The 23,059-nt window shown below is 43.1% G+C and overlaps 1 protein-coding gene across 1 annotated transcript in view; it reads right to left on the bottom strand.

Moving 5' to 3' along the window:
• Positions 1 to 9,975: 9,975 nt before the first annotated feature.
• hsf1 (heat shock transcription factor 1) overlaps positions 9,976 to 23,059 on the bottom strand; it is a 14,638-nt gene continuing 1,554 nt past the window's right edge. The window contains exons 2-14 of the mRNA XM_076753896.1: positions 22,286 to 22,394; positions 18,213 to 18,349; positions 17,876 to 18,000; positions 17,671 to 17,746; positions 16,784 to 16,845; positions 16,180 to 16,258; positions 15,936 to 16,054; positions 14,093 to 14,274; positions 13,170 to 13,320; positions 12,172 to 12,277; positions 11,953 to 12,006; positions 10,847 to 10,898; positions 9,976 to 10,744 (exon numbers count right to left, since the gene is read on the bottom strand). Of these exons, the coding sequence (XP_076610011.1) occupies positions 10,557 to 10,744; positions 10,847 to 10,898; positions 11,953 to 12,006; positions 12,172 to 12,277; positions 13,170 to 13,320; positions 14,093 to 14,274; positions 15,936 to 16,054; positions 16,180 to 16,258; positions 16,784 to 16,845; positions 17,671 to 17,746; positions 17,876 to 18,000; positions 18,213 to 18,349; positions 22,286 to 22,394 (1,440 nt within the window). The 3' untranslated portion in view covers positions 9,976 to 10,556. The remainder of the gene's footprint in view (positions 10,745 to 10,846; positions 10,899 to 11,952; positions 12,007 to 12,171; positions 12,278 to 13,169; positions 13,321 to 14,092; positions 14,275 to 15,935; positions 16,055 to 16,179; positions 16,259 to 16,783; positions 16,846 to 17,670; positions 17,747 to 17,875; positions 18,001 to 18,212; positions 18,350 to 22,285; positions 22,395 to 23,059) is intronic.

Genomic DNA, 23,059 nt, shown 5'->3' with positions numbered 1-23,059 from the left:
ACTTCCTGCTTGGCCTGATGGGTAAGTTTCTCTGATGAGGAAGCATTACATTTCCTTTCCTGTCTCCTTCCGTGTTTCTATCAGTTTAGGAAAGGAAATTTGACACCTAGATGTTTACATTATTTGCAGTAAAAAGACCAGAACTTTCATTCTTTGAAATTTTGAGACTTTCATTAGCAAGTAGATGAGTCCTGAAACAACAGATGAATACCTGGCGTGTCAGCTGATTGCTCAGGTGTATCAGTCAGAGTGATGATTGGTCTGATATCTGAGCTGTAGTTTAATGTTTGTCATGTTTGTTGCTTTCAGGTGGAGGTGATCCATTTGGATCAGGTGTTCACATCAGCATCCCAGGTCTGATCTCAGAGCTGTTGATGCACTTTAAACAGGTTTCTGTTGTTGAAAATCTAAAACTGCAGGTTAAAGAATTCACTTCATACACACCTGTGAAGACTGAACAGTTATTGGTTCATTTTGACCCTTATGGCCTATCAAAGACATATTCAGAGCAAAGTGAGAGCTCAGTTGTACATGATTGTGTTGTGCTGCTGGCATTGAGTAATAGAAGTTTGAAAGCACTGAAGAAGGTTTTCAGAAACACAGAAACTGAATATTTTCTGAATATTTTATGTTGTTTATGTTCTCAAGAGCTATATGTAAGTGTTCTCGAAAAGAAAAAGCCAAGTTACTATCAATTCATCCACAAATCAATATTTATGTTCATGAAATTTTGGCCGTCTACATTCATATTTAAGGTATTTATACTGATATTCTGGCTATATATCTTTATATCGAGGCCATTCACTACACTACACTTCAAATTGTGCACAACATTATCGTTGAAATCCTTGATATGAGGTAACTGAAGCTGTAAATAACTCACTGAACAGGCATATCTGTGTGTTCAGAATTTCATTGGCTGTTCAAACATCAGTCATCTTCAAAATTAGCTGTGATTCACTCGATGTTCATAAGTGAGAAGAGAAGGAGAACCTCCATTCTACTCAAACTGTTATTGAAGTGTCAAAAACTCCAAACTGGGTTTTTCCTAGAACCCCTCTTTTATTGTCCTCTGCAGTTTATTTTAGAATAACATAAACACAGAAACGTTGGTCAGGCAGCTGAGGCTGAGGTCAATGACGGCGTCTGCTGTAACGTTTAACATGTCTTGGGATGAAGGAGAGCAGGAATGATGAAGAAGGTTGTGTTAGAAGAAGAAGAGGAAGAAGAAGAATCAGGGGGAGACATTCCCCTTTATTGTCACACATCATGCACATGCAGGACACTGCACACGAAGGTGAAATTTGTCTTCCGCATTTCACCCATCCTGGTCGTCCTTCCTCCGCGGCAGACCAGGAGCGGTGGGCAGCCAGACCGGCGCCCAGGGACCCATCTCGTTGTCACCATTGGTCAGGTGGTGATCTTCTTGCATGTTTTTAGTGGGGGTATATTTTACGGAGGATACCCCAGGTGAACACGGGGAGAACATGCAAACTCCACACAGAAAGGCCCTTTCCTCGAGTTAGTATGTGAGGATGAAAGGAGGGATGAAAGAATGAAGGGGTGAATGGATGAATGGGTGATGGTCTCGGGGTGAAGGGATTAAGGGGTGAGGGTCAAGGGGTGAGGGATGAAGGGGTGAGGTGAAAGAGGGTGAATGGGGAAGGGGAAGGAACGGATGCAGACTCTTGGATGAACGGGGTGCGATGTTAGATCGGCGTTGGCTGTTGGTTTGGTGACAAGAGGAAACCAGGGAAGGTAGTGACTCAGGGTGGGTCTCTTCTGATGTTCTTGGGCTTCAGTTAAGCACCCATATTTTGAAAAACTGAGACATTTCCCTTCGTTAGTGCCCTTCGTTTACACGCAAACGGACAATTCGTCTCTGGAAATGATGCATTCTAAAAACTCCGGCCAGAGTGGAGATTTTGGAAAACTTCGGTTGTATGTTTGCATGTAAATGGAGAAAAACAGAGAAAAACTGAGTTTTAGGTAGCCAACATCACATTATGCGCCAAAACTTGCACCTGCGACACCCTCCCCCCCCCCCCCCCCCCCCCCCCCAAATACGAGGAGCCACTCCGCCAGCGTCGGCCGCATACATACACGGATTAGTGTAAACAAAAAGTTTTCTGAAAACGGACACGTGTGCACGGAGAGGGTGAAATGAAAATAGCCGGCTACGTGTCAACGTAGTGTGAGTGTGAGGGAGCCGCTTCAGTATGGTGCTGATTGTGATCAGTCTCAGGTGTGTGCTGGCTGAGCAGGTGTGCAGGTGAGGGAGAGCAGCAGCAGATAAGGAGCTGGCAGACTGTAATGGTTTCCAGACCTTTTCTGTTGGAATGTTATCGACCACTGAGAGACGTAATCAGCAAGTTGTCGCAATGTTGCATCAATTTTAAGAGGGTTTGTCTGCTCTTGGCGTTTATCGAGCCTCCAGGTGTGATTGTATCTTGAAAGACTTGTTCCAACGGCCCATTTTATGATTGACAGCTTTGTCCTCCAGTCAGACTTCACCTCAGGGGATAAATACAAGGTTTCTGGATTCTCTTATTGATCAGTTCATCCAATTTTCTATTGGCTGTTTCTACTCAGAGCATATATTTCTCCTGAGATACACAACAATCAGCACAGGTGTGATCAGGTGTCAGATAAAAGTGACAAACTTTGAAACAGTAAGTTATTTTTGATTTTCTCTTGTTTTTTTTTTGGTTTTTTTTGTTTTGTTTTTTTGACAGGTCACATGACTCCACCCACTCAGGTGGATTCTACAGGTGTGATTTTTTTTCTTTTTCTTCTTGTGGTCTGGGTCTAAGTGCTTTACAAAAGCGACTGGACTTGTGTGAACATTCATTCATTATTGATCAGCTGTGTGGTTGATCAATCTGGGTGTTGTTTGTGTTTCAGTGATCATTTCAGGAGAGCCAGCGGCTCCATCTGCAGATCAGAACATTGGCTCCAGTCTGGACTCACCTGCAGGTACTGACTCTCGGTGTGGGCAGAGTAAAATTACATCTGTTGATAAGACAACATGATACCTGAAACCATCAGGTTACCAAAACCACTGTGATTCTTTTTCAGTTAAAATACTACACACATCTATGTGTGTGTGTGTGTGTGTGTGTGTGTGTGTGTGTGTGTATGTCTGTCACCATATACAACCAAAACAAACTTCATGAATAAGCTCAGCACTTGGACAACAAAGTTTGTATTAAAGTAAAACTTTTTTTCCAATGCAAAGTGATGAATTAAGTCACTGTTGATCCATTATGACTGAATAAGACATAAAGTCACTTTGAGGACTTAAATATAAATATAAATATAAGTGTGTATATATATATATATACACACATTCTTTCTGCTGTCAAAATTTGAATCGACTGATTCTCAGCAGTAACAGATCAGATGCGTCACAGATCAGTAACAGAACACGAAGCTTTTCTGTCCTCTCCTGCTTCACTGTTCTGTTTTCGTGGTCTCATCCTGGTGTTGAAGATCCTGCTCATCACTCTGACATCAGCATCGGCCATTCAGGACCAGACCACACCTCTCTGAATCTAGGACCTGACCAATCGCTGTCCAGCTCTGTCTCAGGCTCCTCCCACTCTGCAGCCCAGGGAGGTTGGTATAGAAAAGACTTTTTGACTTTTACTCTGAAAATCCAGAAAAACTTTTACTCTGAAAATCCAGAAAGCTGTGTTTGTTCCTACACTGAGACAAAGTTCAGACACTTAAACATCATCATCAAGTCTTAACGTTCCAAACCTGTGATGTAATGTTTTATTGTATTTCATATTAATGTGTTTTCTTTTATTTTGACTCACAGATGGAGCCGACTCACATGATGCTAACGGTAAGAGTGGCTCTTTTTCTACAAGCTTCCTGCTCTCTTCCTGTAAGAATTCCATCAGTTAATATTCTTATTGATCTGGTTATTTGCCTCTTTATTCACTGAGTTCAGGGCAGCTGTAGGAATCAAATATACTTTTTAATTCTATGTACAAAGAGAGACACTGAGCCGTATGTCCCACTGGAATAAGTTTTCCAAACTTTTCATTTTTTAGTTTGCACTTAATGGTCTCTCGTTATCATGTGTAATCTTTTGCGTCTCCAGCTTGGCGGATAATAAAGTTAACTCACGATCAGTTTGTGTTTTCCAGGAAACGGTCGACAGACGCTGCTGACTGACGTCAACACAGGTAAACTTTCATTAATCTGAGTGACTCACACACACATTCAGTCCACAACAACACAAACACTCAATGGACGGTTTGTACTTGCTGTTGTTTCCGGTCAGATATTTTCTTTATTTCCGTCTTTAGTCCAGTGTTTCAGCACTCTTCGTCTTACGTCACATATGATCATTCAGAGGTTTGGAATCTCATGCCACCAAAGCCGGATTCAGTGCAGTCAGGTGGTTCAGAGGATGACTCGGTTTTCCTGAATGAGCTTCATTCTTTCAGGTTACAGAAGGTCTTTAGAAGTTTTTTGTATCAAGGTTTGTGATCAAAGTCACGTTTTGTACAAAGAACTCAACAGTTCACAAAGAAGCTCTGAGCTGCAGCTCATTAAGGATAAAAGTAGCTGTTAGCTTAGCATCAGCATGTTTCCGTCTCACTTCAGCTTCAAAATAGAAACAGGAGGCTGATCGGGGGTCAGCGCTGCTGGAAGCGGATCACAGAACATCAGCTGAACAGACTGAAGTGACAAATCCAGTTTGAACCAGTTCAGTCTGGAGACCGAGGAGGCCGTCGAGGTTCAGTCCTGATCGAGGCTCCATTCCATTTTTCTGACTGAAAACTGATTCAAACCAGAGGAAGTTTGTTCCAGCAGGATTCAGTCTGTTCAGTGAAGCTACACACACACACACACACACACACACACACGTGTGTTTACCAGCTGATCCCAGATCAGCTGCTGTCTGTAGTTCAGCTGTAGTTTGACTCTGCTGGTTGTTTCCGCAGTGACGGATCGACTCATTTCCTTCAATGATCTTCAGACTCAGAACCTCCAGACTGATCACACAGGTACCTTCACTCATTATTGATCTGTGGATTATGATCACACACTTCACACACACTCGCTGTGTGTGAAGGTGAATGACGATGCCTCCTGCCTCGCTGCTGCTTATTTATTGGCCAGTTTATATTAGTGATCAATAGACTGAATGGTGATGACAATGATGATGTAATCAGATGTGATGATGATGTCAGCAGGTGGAGCGGAGTCAGTGAGCGGGCTTCACGTTGACCTCACAGGTGAGACGGAGGGACTGATCAGTGTTAATAGATCAATAAATCCATATATTGATTAACAGTATTGATTACACAGAAACCTGACCCTCTGTTCTGATTGGTTCCAGCGTCAGGTCTTGGACTTGGCCATGATGTAACAGGTAAGACTTGTTACTATGACAACCACATTTCATCCACAGAGTTTATTTGCACTCACTTCCTGTCGCATGACAATGGCGTGTTACAGAGTCATCCCCCATCGTCCTCCGCACAGAGTCATTGGACACCTTCACAAACACACTGCACCCAGGTACACCTGTCTGTCTGTCACACACCTGTCTGTCACACACCCTGTCTATCTGTACACCTGTCTGTCTGTCTGTCACACACCTGTCTGTCTGTCTGTCTGTCTGTCACACACCTGTCTGTCACACACCTGTCTGTCACACACCTGTCTGTCTGTCTGTCTGTCACACACCTGTCTGTCTGTACACCTGTCTGTTGTTGGGGGTTTTATTCAGCTTCAGGTGGTTACTCCCATACAGATCTGGTTACCATGGCAGCAGACTCCACAGGGACAGACACAGGTAAGCCCTGCACAGCAACACGGCTGAACGGGTCAGAGGTTAAAGGTCAACCACGTTAATTAACTGTGTGTGTTTGTAGTTTCAGCAGATCCAACAGGAACTCCCCTGGACTCCAGTAGGTCTCATTTTATTTTCATGAAAAAGAAGAGCAGGTCGACTTCTTCTACTGCAGAAATGTATGTTAATGTCAATGTGTGTGTGTGTGTGTGTGTGTGTGTGTGTGTGTGTGTGTGTGTGTGTGTGTGTGTGTGTGTGTGCGCGCGCACGCGCGCGGGCGCGCATGTGCACCTTTGCTTCAGGTCATCCAGCTGTGACAGATCACATACAGATGGCTGGTAAGTTTCACAGATGTTTAACCTAAAAGACTACAAAACCAGTCTGAAACAAAGCTAAAATTAGTCTGGAACCAGTTCAAACCCAGTTTAGTTTATTACACTTGTGTATATATATGTTTACCAGATTTAGCTAATAGGTATTTTCATTTGTGGTGCTGGTAGACACAAACCAATGGGAAACCAATTTGAAACCAGTGTTCCCACCAGTTTAAAACCAGTCTGAAAGCAGTCTAAACACAATCTAAACCAAGTTAAGATACAGTCTGACCCCAGTCTACTAACTAGTCTAAACCCAGTTAGAAACCCTTCTACAAACCATCCTCAAACCATTTTCAAACTGCTCTATAGTCCAGTCTGGAACCCATTTGGAACCAATCTAAGAACAAGGGTAAACTCATTTTGAAAGCAGTCTGGAACCAGTCTACAAACCAATGGTTGACCAGTTTAAACCCAAGTGATAACCTGTGGCTGAAAAATGAAGCCCTAACCCTAACCCTAACCCAACAACTGCAGTTCCTCAAATGGCCAGTTTGAAAGCAGTCCATAAACCAATCTAAACCCAGTTTGAGACCAGTATATATAAACCAATCTGTCAGTCGGTCTATAATGTGTCTGAAGCCTGTGTAAACCAGTGTTAAACAAATTTAACATCAGTGTCAAATTGGTCAATAAAAGTACCATCTAGAACTGGTCTATCACTGGACCACAGTCTCATTTTAAGGAGTCTCTAGAATCAGTTTACATCTGAATCAGGTCTAACGTGCTGGTCTAGATCTGGGTTTAGGTTCAGGTTTTCTCACTAAGGGCTCTGATTCTTGTTAAAGAGGTTTGTTAATGGTAGTTTAGGATTGTTAGTGTCTACCCGAGATCAGATGCTGAAGGCTTGTTCTTTCTGTTTTCTTGGTTCTGCTTGTTCTCTGCAGGTTCAGTCACTGAACAGTACAACCCATCTGGTCAGGGTCCTGAAGGTTCGTACAGCAAACTCAGAGTTCTGTATTAACTCTGAGCCTCTGAGTGTGACCCAGTATGAACACTGAAGTCCTGATTTATCCTTTCAGATGAATTGTTTCTTTGTGGACATCTTAAGGCATTATTTTTACTGACACAGTACTGACAGTTTTTTGGCATCTGACCTGGGCCCAGACCCGGGTCCGACCCAAGACACACATACTAATAATAATAATAACAATAATAATAACCACCCGGGCTGGGGGAATGGTCAGTAAAAAATGTCAGTAAGAAGTACAAGCGTGAAATGGAAACACTCAAGTAAAGTACAAGTACCTCAAATTGTAATTGTACAAAGTACTTGTACTGTGTTGTCTTGCACTGTGTTGTGTTGTATTGTACTGTGTTGTAGTGTGTTCTGTTGTACTGTGTAGAGATATAGATAAAGAGCATTTCTACCTCAGGAAAAAGAAACCAAGCACAAAGAACACAAAGACATTGAATTTATAACAGCTGAGCTGAAAACAGAGAAGAGCTAAAAACCTGACTGTGTTCTGTTGTACGGTGTTGTGTTGTACTGTGCTGTCTTGTACTGTGTTGTCTTGTACTGTGTTGTGCTGTCTTGTACTGTGTTGTCTTGTACTGTGTTGTACTGTAAAGATGTAAAATGGTACTGGGATCCGTAGTTCCTATACTTCACTGACATCCTGCACAGTGTCTTTCTGCTCGTCATGCTCACATTGTGAAAAATAATTAATAAGTAGTTTTCCTACATATTTAGAATAGAGATATAGATAAAGAGCATTTCTACCTCAGGAAAAAGAAACCAAGCACAAAGAACACAAAGACATTGAATTCATAACAGCTGAGCTGAAAACAGAGAGGAGCTAAAAAACCTGACTGAAGCTGGAAACAGCTCATTTTTCTTTGTTTGTTTGAAGATCAATTGAATCGATTGATTATCAAAATAGTTGCTGTAAAATTTTACCATCACAAATGTTTGTCATTTAAACGTTCAATCTTGTTTTTCTGTTTCAGGTGCAGAAAATGTGGAACTGGAGGATACCTGCTGACTTCCACATCAAGCCGCGAGTTAGATTCCTGCGCTACCGATTCCAGTGTACCGATCAATCAGCATGGCCCAGGAAAACAGACCCCTCCCACTAGCTACAGGCCCCGCCCATTAAATGACAGCTGCTCGGTGGTGTTTTTTTTTTTATATTTAAGTTTTGTTTATAGACATTTATTTTGTTTTAGAGTCGCTGAACGTGGAAGTTAATAAAGTTTCGGCTGAATCTCCACCAACGACTCGATGACATCATACAAGATGTGACATCATCATTACTGTCAGGATGTAAAACGTGGTTTTAAAGAGCTGCAATAAAAGTTTTCTTTCTATTCTGAACATCAAAATGAGAATGTGTCTTTTGTCCAAACTGATCAGGTCTTTATCAATATCTGATGACATCGTCTTTGACCCGATGACATCATCCTTAATCTGATGACATCATCTTTAACCCAATGACATCACCTTTAACCTGATGACATCGTCTTGAACGGGATGTTGGACCAAATGTCTCTGTTTCATTTAGAAAACACGGCGTGCAAAGCGGCGACTGAGTCTGTGAAAAGGTCGTTCAGAGTTTCAATAAAACCAACAAACATCACCTGTGAACAACATTTCAGCTCTTGTATCTGCAGCCGTCACTTCTCACCTCAGACAACATCCTGTTTCTGAATCAGGCCTGTAAAACTTTATTGATCTGGATCAGCTGTTCAGGTCACAGTGCAGCAGGTCTGTCACACCTGGAAATCCCTTAAGGTATGTGTGATATTAACTCTGCAGCGAGCTTTGAAACCGCCATCTTGGAATCACTTTGTGGACAAATTGAATCATTTTCTGATCAATTCAGTTCATTCATTGATTTTATGCAGCAAAGACTTCTTTTGTGAAACTCAGATGAAACGTAAACTCGACTTTTGTTCTTTTTCTTTTGCTCTTTACTGAAACTCTGTTGGAAAAACTTTTTTTGGCGGCCATATTGATGAATATTCTTATTTTGTCAACATCCTTCAAGAAAACACAACTCCCAACAGCACATTAAATTTAATATTCATAAAAATAGATTTACATGTAAAAGTCCTCCAACAGGCTGAAACAGAACATTGGCTCAATTTGTTTTTCTAGAAATCGAATCTCTATCTCTGTTAGACCTTTGACATGGACTCTTCTGTGAGCACTCGTCTGTGAACCAAACTGCAGCCATCAGTACACAATGTGGGGACTTGTACATGTTCTGTTATTAAAGTTCCATGCATCTGTTTCTAAATAATCAAAATACTTTATCAAGCTGAACTTAACGGCGTCTCCGTGTCCTGCTTTAAGTCAAAACACTGTTAACGACAGAGACTTTTATACTGAAGGGCAGCTTCCTGTTTGCAGACCAGCTTGATCTGATCAGCTTAACAATGAAAAAATGTAATTCAGGACATCAGGAGTCAAAAAACAGCCAAAGAAATATTGATAACAAGGGTCCCCCTTTCAGTATTGATCCTCGGTCCGTCAGCTTAATGAAGTCGTGAGGTGAGAGAAGGCCTCGGCCTGCTGCCGCTCTTACACCAGATCCTGAGACCCGTCTGGTTCTGAGACCTGCAGAATCCAGTTCCTGAGGTGACACCTGCAGAGTCTGTACTGACCGAGTCAGGACGGGGGTCACGAATGTCACAGAGACTCGATATGAGCTAACAGACCCACAGGCCTCAGCCCTGTAGAGTCTCTGGTCCAGCGGGACAGATCCACCAGACAAGAACCTGAAGAGACTCGTGGTCCACCTCACACCACGTCTCTGTAACATGAGAAAAACGCTCACGCACTGATAAACAAACTCTTTTTAATGGGGATCAATCACACTGTGGCTGATATCTGATCTGATTAATCAGAACCAATATTGATCTAACAGATCATATAAATGTCTCTCTGTGCGTCCAGGTCGTCTCCATGGTAACAGGGGTCACTTCTCATTTATAATAAACTTTTCCAAAAATATTCAGAATCTCTTCATTTTCTATATTTTACACCTGAACAGACGACCAAACCAACATGCAAAACACAGAGAACACCTGGATCACGTGATCCTGCCCTGTCCACCTGGACGGTGACTTCAGACCTCTGACTGAACCGAGCCCAGAACAGACCGGGTTCTCTGAGGACGTCTGAGCGAGTGTCAAAGCAGCGAACAAACAAAGGCTAAAATAAAAAGAGTAGAAGAAGAAGACACAGGTATATAAACTGGTTAATAGTGATCAATAACATCTGCAAAACAAAAACATGACCTTTGACCTACCCACTGATCTATAGCTGATCAATTGATTTTATCATCTATTGCTGTTCAGAGTGTCCTGTTGCTATGGCGACTGATAAATCACATTTGATGCCCGTCACCCTCCCGATGATGTCAGAGGTCGGGATTCAGGTGGGTGTCGCTCAGCAAGGTGGCGGCCGGGTCATCGGTGGGCAGGTCGGGGCTGAAGAAAGGCTCCGCCTCCAGCTCCAGCAGGGCGGGCAGGTCAGCCCCGCCCTCACCCAAGCTGATTGGTTCAGACATCAAGACAGGTGTGGCTGTGTACTGCACCAGTTGCTTTCCTGGACCAATCAGAGAGAAACAGAGTGTCACCACAACAACGGGGATTCAGGGGTTCAGTGAGGGTCCTCACAAGTACAGAAGTAGAAAAGCCGCTACGTTACCTGTGTGATCGCTGCTCTCATCACTTCCTTTAGGAACTTCTTCAGACAGCAGCTGAGAGGAAACAGTGACATCACAGTCAGACAGGTGTGACATCAGCATCAAACATGTTTAACTTGTCAGACTGAGGAACAGGATCACTGCAGACCCCCCACATCCTGGAGACCACCTGCTCCAACTCTGTCCTCTGGTCTCACTGAACAGTTTGTTCCCAGCAGCCGTCAGACAGCGACACCAAAACATCCACCGATTGGATGCTTATCATCCAATCATGAGCAGTTCCTAACAAGTACGTCATCACTCACTGTCACTGTCAGCAGAAACACCTGAGAGCTGTAAAGCTCATCATCATTCTTTGTATTTATTGATTACTTCATATTTCATTCATTAGAAAAACTCAAACGTTCTCTCTCAACTCTCTGTCTTTTAGCGATCTCCTCGCTAATCCTACAGTTTACACGCACTAGCTACCTTAGCTTAGCAGTTAGCGGTGGCCTCTCGCTGTCCTGCCCTCTGGCTCAGTGTGTCAGGTGTTTAGCTGTGACTCTGCTCCTTCTGTGATACTGGCACATGGAGTAAATGTAGTTGATGTGGTGAACTGGAAGCGTGGCTCAGAGAGGTGTTGAAGATTTTATTGTCGCTTTAAAGTTTCAGCTTAAATCTTTGAATTGTATATTATGCAAGTAGCACAGCAGCATAAACATACTATGCACCGAGCCAGGGTCCATTTTCACGCCTGAACTCATCAGGAAAAGAAACTCGGCTTTTAAACGAAGTTTTATGTACACTGATATTTGTGAAATCCCATTATCAGCGAGTACTTCTGTGGTGTCATGTCACACTGCCAGACCTGAGCTGAAACAATGTTACTGTTGTCCTGTTCACAGCTGTTACATCTATTACTGTGAAAGTACAAAGTACATCACAGCAATGAAAGACACTGAGTCAAAGTTCTTTATGTGTTCACGTACTTTGATTCTGATTTTATGGTGGATTTTATGGACTGGACATTTAACAGCTAAATCAAGTGCTCTTATTGTGAAGACGCTGAGAACAGGAAGTGAAGACAGTTAAAAACCAAATTAAAAGTCTGCATTCTTGCACTCACAGTGTCCAAACTGTCGAGGTCAAAGTCTCCAGAGGGACCGGATGAACTGAAAAACTGAACACAGAGACAGTTCACATGAACACATGATTCATTCATTCATTCATTCAACTATTACAATCACAAAGAATGACTGAGGGCATGTACTGCTAGTATGAGTGACAGGTGTTCATGTGTACTGGTCACGTGCACTCTGCAGTATATACTGCTCGTCAGACTGACCTCCATGAGCGGGGAGGTGTCGAAGGTGAAGGTTTGTGTGTTCAACATGTTCTGCAGGTTGTCCAGACTGTTGTCAATGTTGTCCACATGCTCAGACAGTTCAGACCTGAAACACAGAGAGGACAGAGACACAATGTCAAACTGCATCATCAGTCTGCTGTTATTCTCTATTTTTCTACTTTGCATTAAACCTCATGTTCAGATTCAGACCAACAACATGTCAAAGCGTCTCTCAGTACTGTGTGACTTCCTGTCTGTGGCTCCAACTGTCCACTGCGTCCTCCTGGACAATCCTATTGATCCTCCTGGATCAATATGTAGCTTCATGTTTAAAAAGGTTTCCTCAAACAGCCGCTCACTGTAGTTTTTATCAAAAAAGGAGGAAATACAGCTGTAGTGAGTGTGTGTGACAGCAGGACGTGTATGTGTGTGTTCACAGTGTGTGTGTGTGTGTTCATGGCACTTTGATGTGTTTTTAATGGAGCTCCAAGGATGAAGATCTATCAGGCTTTGATACAAGCCTGGTTAGAGGATGCGTTCACTGTCGGTGTGAGTCTGAACACACTGACAAAAGAAACAGAACATCACCACATTTATCCTTTTAACAGCTTCTAATAAAAATGTTTAAGATCATTTAGATGAAGTGATTCACTTGTCAGATTGTGCTGATAAGAAGCTGCAAAAGTCAGGCGAGAGTCCACCTGCAGAGGGAGGGGGGCAGGGTCTGAGAGAAGCACAGGTGTTTTAATGACACACCCAATCCCAGAACAATCGGCTGTCGTCTCATCACAGCAACAGCTGATGTTTTGGGGCTTTCAGTGCAATCAGCAGATATCCAAACAATGAATCACTGATAACTGCTCATTGCTCACAGTCCGATTAGCACCTGGACTTTTAAACTTGACTAAAACTCAACATTTTGGATTAATATCTGCAAACGAAAGCACAAAAACAAGCTGCTAAAAGCTACGTCCTCGTAACAACAGCCCATGACTTACTTGTCAATGCAGGCGACGGTCTGACATTTCGGTGGAGGTTTGGCAGGGCTGGGGGAATTGTGTGGGGTGAGAATGGAGGCAGTTGACTGGCTGGTTGGGTTTGGTGCGAGGGGTCCGGTGAAGGCAGGTCCCATCACAACAACGGGACTGGCTGCAGAGACCAGAGATAGTTGGGGATTGAACTGAGACAAAATGAAGTATTTATCTACTGACGCTCATCAACACACACAAAAGAAATACATCACAAATCATAAATACACCACAAACTCAGAGGCACCAGCCTGTCAGCTGTTGCCTGGTGTACGATTGGCTGTACGTCTCAAAAAGCTGTTACTCTGGGCCAAAAACACACGTATATAGGTGTATACAGTATATGCCTATATATATGTACAAATATATACCAGACAGACGCTAAAGAAAACACAGAACGAAGACACAGACGTCAACACAGACGCAGATATAAACACAGAGGCAGATGTAAACACAGAGGCAGACGTAAACACAGAGGCAGATGTAAACACAGAGGTAGACGTAAACACAGAGGCAGATGTAAACACAGAGGCAGACGTAAACACAGAGGCAGATGTAAACACAGACGCAGACGTAAACACAGAGGCAGATGTAAACACAGAGGCAGACGTAAACACAGAGGTAGATGTAAACACAGAGGCAGATGTAAACACAGAGGTAGATGTAAACACAGAGGCAGATGTAAACACAGAGGCAGATGTAAACACAGAGGCAGATGTAAACACAGATGTAAACGCAGACACAGACGAGACGTGAAGTCACTCTTGTTGTAGCATCACTTGTGAAACAACGTTGACCGGTCCCAGTAGAAACCATTCCACTGCGTAGTACTTATCGTCGGACCCTGTGTTACCTGCTGTAGGATTTGTTTACAGGTATTTTTAAGTTGTTACCTGTTGTGGAATTGATGGTGGAGGTGTTCGGTGTCAGCTGTGTCTCGTCCTGTAGGATGGAGTTGATGAAGGTGGTGGGGGAGAGGGGTGTGTCTACAGGTAAAGGTCCTCCCTCCAGAACAGGACACACCTCCACGTCAGGACTGGATGGCTCCTCTTTGATGCTGACTGACTGGCTCTCTCTGCAGGTCAAACAGGTGAAGGACTGGTTATTAGTGACTGCCGACTGACCAATCAGAGGATAAGAATACTAGCTGCACATTGGCTGTCAGAGTCGTCACCTGCTACAAGATGTTACAAAGAATTAGAGCGAGGGGCTCCCATCACCCTCATGAAGATGGCCACATAGCATGAAGGCTCCTTCCAGCTTACAAATACGACCCCAAACCTGACCCACAACTGAACGGACTGTGGCAAAAGACAAGCTTTCGAGGGGCGAAAACTGTGGCATCTGTCAAAAACATTTCTTTCAAATCATTTTCTCTGTTCTCTGTCTTCTGATTGTTAAATGTTAAACAGCTTCTCACCCAAAGCCAAACAGACGTTTTAATACTCTTCATGAGATGAACAACTTTGTACATTCACCCTTCAGTTTGGACTGGAATTTATGTGTTTAGTAAAACCAATATAGAATCTGTGAAATATTTATTTTTTACTTGTTTGTATGACTCTTAGAGGTACAGTTTGAATTTACTTTGAAAGCACAAGAACACAGAATTTCTCACATCCTGTTGGTTTTGCTAAATTATTCCAAAAAAAGTGCCAATTTTTCAAAAGTTTCCCGTCTTTTACAGAATAACCTAAAGGACTTTAATGACAAGCTGAAGCCCCACTGAGTCTGTGCTCCTGCCTGCAGAGGAGGTGGACTGACGATCACGTTGGCGGCTCTGCTCAGTGCTTTTAATCTGTCTGTGGGTCATTTTTCCCTCAGTAAAGACTACAGACACAGTCAGCTGCTGCTCCTCCTTCTGATCTCTGAGCATTTTCCTTCTGCTGCATTTTATCAGCTCACTGTGAAGTTTGATTTTGTGTGAAAATGGAGGAAGTGAAAAATGTTGCTAATCTGACAGATGCTAACATGCTAACACCAACATGGAAGCAATATACAGGTGAGGGCTGTTCTTCTCTTTACAGGCCTGCTTCAGTTCGTCTGCTGAATTAGCTGTTAGCAGCTCCTGTTTGCAATGTGCTCATGGATGCAGGTCGGTAGGTGGAACAAATTTTCCCATCGGAAAACTGTTATAACATGAAACTGCTCATCAGTCGTGTCAGCTGAACGTCCACTAAGTCAGAGCAGATTAGAAAAAGCTGCTTCCATCTCCCATTTACCAAATTCACTTTTTCAAAAAAGGCAGAAAACACCTCAAGTGAGAGTCAAACAGTTTGCGAAACAGGGGAAGTGTCTTTGAAGTTTGTGGTTTTTGATAACCTTTTCTCCTGCAACACATCCAAATGTAGAAACGATACTGATGGAAACGCGGCTGAAGTGGATTTACGAGGTGTATTCTGCATGGACATCAGAGATAACAGCACCCTCTGGATGTGGAGGTCACCCTGAACGATATCAGTGACATTTCTCACTCTGATTCACCTCCTGCAGTGCCTGTGCCCTCCTTCAACTCTGTGGCGCCCCCCTGAGGAGGTGTTAGCCTTGTCTGCTGAGGCAGTGACTTTACCAAGGTTAAAATGGGGCTTAGTGTCTCCACTGTTTAGAAGGTAAAGCTGTCGTATGACACGTTACTCTCATGTTCATCTTCAATCATCGTTCATTGTATTTACACTCTGTTTGACTTTGAACTTTACAGTTATTGACAAGAGAGGAAATGATTTCAACGCGACCCACCCTGTGTTCGTCCAATCACTGACCACTTCCTCATCTGCGGGCGTGGCTACCTCTGTGATGTCAGAGATGATTGGTCCAGAAGTCACCGGGGGGTCAGCTGAGAAGAGACTGGCTGCAGCCTGAAACAACAAACACATAAACAGAAATGAAACTTTACCAGGTAAGAAAGAGCCAATCAGCTCATCAACAAATCCAAACAATCAGTAACATCAGACAGGTGGCACGTGAATCAGTGACAGGTTACCGGCATGTGCTCCAATGAGAACGGCCGACTGTATTTGGGCATGGAGTGGGCGGAGCTCGAGTCATTCAGCATCAGAGGACTGCAGACAGAGGAAACATATTCCCATTACACAGCACCAAGTACACACGAGATGAGGGGTCCTCTAAAGGGACATTACACTCATTTTACAAGCTAAGTTCAGACAAGAAGGAAGTGAAATACAAAGAGGCGCTTCAAAATAAAAGCACTGCTCCGGCCACATTTCAAAGTAAAGTTGTTTTGATGAGCCCTAATTAAAGCAGCTTCATAAAATGTAATGATTCAGATGATCTGTGGAGGAGCTGCTGGGTGACTACAGACTGGGAAAGTAGTGTAACGCTCCAAAAACACCTGTTTGGAACACGTTGGCACTTGGGGTGCCCAGTCAGATTTCAGGGGCAGCCCTGGTCACGCCCCTGTCGAAAAACAAAGTTCATTCTGTTTTTATTTACCTTTTAAACAGCGTCCCAACTCGTTTTGACTGGACATTGTGTGATTTGTAAACTACAACTGTAAACTGTAGGATTTGAGGTACAGCGTGCAGTATAATGTGCAGTATGCTGTGTAGTGCGTGTAGTAAACTTGCATCTTCCTCTTGACTCCCAGGATCCTGTTAGACTGGACGAGAGACACCAGGAACTGGATCAACTGCAGACAGAGACAGTTCATTATTGGCTCAGCTGAGACCATGAGCTGACATGACATCACTGCAGACTCAGGGACTTTCTCTTGTACTTCAGAGTGGATGTACTGATTTGTTGATATATTGATTTATTGGTGTATTGAAAAATTGTGATGGGATCTGGGAAAACCAGTCACATGTCGAAATTTTACCTTTTGGAGATTTTAATATCACCTAGAAGCTTATTTCAAGCTCTTTTCAAAGCTGTTTTCATTATTTTTAGATCTGGATTGCATCAAGTATTATGATCACTCAAAGTCAGCTGATCAGTAGGATTTTTTGGAACAGAATTTTGAGAAAAACAGGTTTAAAGACAAGGATTGTAAATCAGAACACGACCAGCTCCCTCAAACTCTCTCCGTCTCTGAAGCTTTGACATCTCTCTGTGTGTCTCGTAGCATCTGACTGAGGCGTCAGAATAATGTTTGATGATGAGGGTGACCTGATGTCCCGCTGTGTGCAGGACAGTGACGCAACAACAAACAGCGTGCCTAATTTAAATAACATTCCTAACATATTAAACAAACGAAATATGAGATATTTTCAGGAATGATAGGCAAGATGCTGTAAAATCGTAATTTAATGAAAATCCAATTTCACCAATATTTTGACTTTCGACCTATTTTCACGTTTTCCTGGAAAAGTGCCAGTGCGACATCCGACGGGTTTTCCCAGATCGCATCACAATTGATGTATTAGTGTATTAATATATTTATGCAATTGTGTATTGATAAACTGATCTGTTGGAGTGTTGATATACCAGCGTACTGATGAATTGGTGCATTGATTACCTTGTTGACGACTTTCTGCTGCTGAGTGTGTTTCTGTCTCAGACTGGCCACTTCTCTCCACAGAGCCTCATTCTCACTGAAACAGAAGAACTGGATCAGGTTAATAGGATCTAATAAACTGTTGACTGGTGGACTGACTGCAGGAGCACTGCACGATCAGGTCTGAATGTGGTTCTGGTTCTGGTCTAGGATCAGGGGCTCTCACTGTCTCATGGTGATGATCCTGGAGTCAATGGTTTCCTGTTTTCCCTTCATCAGCTGAACATCGTTCAGGAGCTTGTTCACTTCGTCTGCAGACATCTTCACTTCCTCCTGACGCACAGACGACACCTGAACCAATCACAGCACAGAGACACACCGACACCGTGGACACCAGGACCGATGGACAGACGTACAGGTCTGCAGGTTGTGCGAGTGTGTGGCAGTATACAGGTATACACAGTGTGTGCACGGGTGTGTATCTGCTTCAGGTACATGTTGTATACAGGTGTTTATCTGCGTGCAGATGTTTACAAGTACAAAGGTCGTTCTCAGGTACGTACATTGGTGACTTTGCGTTTGATGTTCTCCAGCAGATGCTCTTGTCCTTTGATGAAAAACGGATGTTGGAACTCTGTGTCATCTCTCTCCGGTTTCACCAAACCACCCTGCTCAATGTGAACCACCTTCCGGAAACCATCTGAGTACACATACAGAAGCACATTCAGAAGTACATACAAATACACAGAAGACTGTCCGTGTGTCAGTCTAACTGTTAAACTGATGCCTCCTGTCAGTGCTGATGTCAATCATTGACGTACAGTATACGTACATCCGGCTCGTGAGCTGCCGCCATCTTGCAGCAAGTTCTGGCCCGTTCAGATACAAGAAAATACTTATGTGCTGCTTCTTGATGTTTTAATGAAAGAAATGCCAAAACCAAGCAGCAGGGAAGACCATTTCACAGGTTAGAAGTTATTTCACAGGACTTTTCTGCCATCATTCTCTCAAAGTCTCCAGTTAAGTGACTGTCCTCATACTTAATTCATGTGAGGTAAAGAAAAACCAAGACGAGCTGGAAACCGAGCGCACGGCTGGAGCGTGACGGTTATTGTGCTATGCTGTGGCCAAACTGTCATACAGTTTTTTTTAATCAAATGGGCATCTGCAATTTTCTGCAGCGGTCACAGTAATATTTGTTTTGACAGTGTACTACTATGAGATCACATGACATATTTCAGCTATGAGTTTATTAGTTCATGTTTTTTATCGGCGCATATGTATTTAAAGAACACATGATATAATTAGTGTGTAAGAATACACACACACAGTAAGACCATTAATAATAATGTAGGAGGCAATGAAATGAGCACCTGTCACCTGTTGTTGGTCAAAAGTTTCAGGTCACCTTCCACATGGCAGATAGTATTTATTAACACAAGAAAACCCTATTTTCAAGTTAAAAGTCAGGGATTCAGGTTACATGAAATATTCCATATTTCTATTGTCAGTTTACACATCTAAAGCTTCACATTTCAGACGTGGCAGAAAAGACAGGTGAGTGGCAGGTGAGGACAAAAGTGCACCTCAGACTCTGGACGTCAGCTCATGACATTAAAGACGATGTGGGGGGGTTACATGAAATGGGGTGAAGATGGTGTCGAACATGAAACAACAGCAGGTGCTCTTGTTTTCAATACGTTGATGAGCTGAGGTTGTATTGGTTCATGGTTTGTTTCAGAGGTTCCTGTAGCGTGGTCATCCACCTCTGAGCTGAAGTACCAGGGAGACGCGCGTAAACCAATTCAGTCACACTGATTTCATAGTAACGTTCTAAAGTACGGCAATGGAACAGTGGAGGTCACTGCAAATGTTTCACAATAAAAGCACTGAAATGAGAGATTCTCTCCACCAGACGCTACACTGCAAAAAATATAAGCTGTTTGTTGTTTTAGAGAGTCCAAAAAAAGAGTCAAAAGCTTTTCAGTAGAAAACAAAGAGAATAGGCCGGAGCAGCGGTAACAAGCCGCCACTCCTACGGCGCCACCTAGCTGAAGATCATGACATGACTGGCATTGAGACAGTCCAAAGTGCAGCCCTCTGTCCCTTCATTACAGACTTTCAATGATCAGCCCACATGAAGCTGTTGTAGCTGTTGCTGGGACAAGTCGGGAGAGAGAAACTGAGTAATCCCAAATCTACGACTGACTGACCCAATAAATCCAATCAATCAATTACAGTTTCTCCTCATAACGCTGCTCTAATACCCTAATAACGTTGGACGGACAGACAGACAACATGGTCTGGGTAGTAAATTCAGACAGCAGACCAGTAAAATATGGGTGGCAGTCTTCTTCTTCTTTTTGGTCACCAGCGTACCTTCTGCTTCAGACTGGATCAGAGACTGAATCTGATCCATTAATCCTGTTTCTCAGCTTCTACTGGTTGCTCCACGTTGCAGGTCAACTCGTGTTTTTACATTCAGAGTGAATTCCAGCCAAAAAGATTCCTATTTTAATTGAACGAATATATCCATAAGATGCTGAAAAGGTGTGTCATCACCTTAACGTGATCTACGTAACTCACACTGAAACTCTGCACGTCCTGCTGGTGCTGTGGGTACATGAGGGGCACTCAACTCAGATTTAAAGAGGTCCAGTTAGAGAAGGGTCTTGAAGCATAGGTCTGGAAGATCACAATGTCTAACTATTTAGTGTGATACGTATTTAAGTATCAACATCTGCATGTAATCACTACGTGACGTTAAATCAAATGAATTCAGTATGATTCAAAAACCTTTTGATAATATTTATTGTCACATAACATAGAACTGAACACATCTGTATGACTGCAGACATGTAGAATGCTCTGTCATTAACTAAATAAAAGCAGGGCTGCATTTCAGAATAAGAGAAAAGAAATAAAATGTGAAAATTGTGCATGTTCAAATAAAGTGCTTAACCTCAGAAAAATCAAATAAAGGGAGCCGTGAATGTGTGGCTCAGGATCCTGGTGGACTGGTCATACTGGGCTCTGAGACCACTTATTCTCTGTGATCTCACTTCAGATTTGTTCACAAGCTTTATGTCTTGTCTCATTATGGCGTCTCACATTGGCACCTTTAATAAGTGCCATGGTTTCTGAACATATGAGACACACTGGTTTGGTGCTCCCAGTGGGAAGTATGAACAGAAATGAGTCTGTCCATTCCGGATTAAATGCGGACTAAATGTCCACTTTTCTTTTTTGAGAGAGCACCACTTGTTCCTTATTTTTCTCTCCCTTTCTCCGCCTCACTCCTCTGTTTCTCAGCTTCCTCCAGTGCAGTCGTCTGTATATCTGCCTTTGTTTTCTCTGCCTGTATCACTACCTTTCTTTTTCTTTCTACCGTCTTTTCATGTGTAACTTGCCCCTAACTTTCTCCTTGGTCTGCACTGTAGAGTCGCAGTGTTTACCGCCTGGAATGCACAGACTTGATTGGCTGAGTAGTATCACATGGGATGGCTTAACTTGCATTGGTCCGTGCGTTTCCTCATCCACTAACCCACTACCATAAAGACAACACAAGCTGCGCCGGCGAAAACAGAAGCGCCCCGTCAGGTTTTAAATCATAATCTTCTGTTTTGGCTGTAGGTCCAGGTCCATATTGGACGGCTTCAGAGGCCGGACATGGACCGCCGTCTGCCTGTTGGAAACCTATGGTGTACATCATTTTGTAAATAATGTGTAACGTCATGTTGAAAACAGAAATTCCTGCCATACATTTACTTCCCCTTTCACCTTTTACGGTGGCACGGTGGCAACACTGTCGCCTCACAGCAAGAAGGTCCCGCTGCGGGCACCGGGGGTGTGTCCTCCACCATGCCTGCTGCTTGAGGAAAAAGGCCTTTCTGTGTGGAGTTTGCATGTTCTCCCCGTGTTCACCTGGGGTATCCTCCGTAAAACATACCCCCACTAAAAACATGCAAGAAGATCACCACCTGACCAATGGTGACGACGAGATGGGTCCCCGGGCGCCGGTCTGGCTGCCCACCGCTCCTGGTCTGCCGCGGAGGAGGGACGACCAGGATGGGTGAAAAGCGGAGGATAATTTTCACCTCGTGTGCAGTGCAGTGTGCATGTGTGTGACGAATAAAGGGGAATGTCTCCCCCCGATTCTTCTACTTTAGGCTTTTTATCAAATCATTATCTATTTCCAAAAATATACACAAAATGACGTCATGGCAGCCATTTTCCATGCAACAAGAAAAAATAATATATTTAGAAAAAAATACATAGGGCAAGTTAACATTAAACATTAGATTAGAGAAACTTTACTGTTACTATCTCCATTAGATAAAGTATTTTGGGATGAAACCCACATTTTTACCATAAATACAAACCACACGGGCTGAAAATTGGTTGGAAATCATTGATTGTAATGATTTTAATTGTTGACAGACCACCCGTCTCCGTACACTGACATGCATGAAGAGGCACGGCTTCCCTGTACCAATATGGCGGCTGTGCTGACATATTGCTGCAATGAACAGCTGCGACCACTGAGGTATCTGCGTGTACATACGTTAGGTCAGTGAAGTAAAACCCTGCTGTGAGCTGGTCTGTGATCTGTCATGGGCGCACTCTTTGTACTCACACATGTTGAGCTGTCTGATGAAACTGGCCATGTTGTTGTGTTTGAAGAACTTTGGTAGAACTTCCTTGGCGAAGCGACCCTGATCGAACACATGGAAGCTGGTTCCACTCTAACACACAACACACACAGAGAACACACAAACATCAGTCATATTCTGATAATCAATTCATCGCTTTTCAGCACAGGCATGGTCCCGGTTCAGTCTGTCCCAGCTGAGACAACCAACCAGTTGAATGTCTGCACTGCACGGTTCAGCTCAGCTCAATTCATGCTGCTTTTTTTGGTATTGTTTGGCAGACGCTGCACAAATTCTGCATCTCTGCAGATAATTGTTGAGTGTTCATTGTGATTTTAGACTTTTATTGGCATTTATTATTTGAATGTTTTCCATGGTTGTGTTGACATTTCCTTTCCTTTCTGCCTTGATAGCTGAGGGGATTATAATCAGAGGAAGGTTCAATTTGAAATAAAAATGTTTAAATTTAATGTATTTATCTCCTGGTCCTTATTTTAAATAGGTCATAAAAAATATCAATAATTATCGATATCGACCGATATAAAACACTTATATCATGATACAGTTTTCAGCCATATCTCCCAGCCCTATTTCAAAGAGACAAACACCATCAACCTGGTGGCCAAGGCAATTCAAACCAATCAGACGCTGCCTCTGGACCTTCCAAGAAGCACAGGAGGACATGATTGGACCCTGCTCGAGTACAGTCCCTGGCTGTACAGGACAGATACTGACAAGATGTGCTAGCATGTTCAGCT

The sequence above is a fragment of the Chaetodon auriga genome, chromosome 17, assembly GCF_051107435.1.
Source record: "Chaetodon auriga isolate fChaAug3 chromosome 17, fChaAug3.hap1, whole genome shotgun sequence".
Classification (NCBI taxonomy): domain Eukaryota; kingdom Metazoa; phylum Chordata; class Actinopteri; order Chaetodontiformes; family Chaetodontidae; genus Chaetodon; species Chaetodon auriga.
Note: the sequence above shows the minus strand (reverse complement) of the source record. Positions and strands in the feature narration are given on the sequence as shown.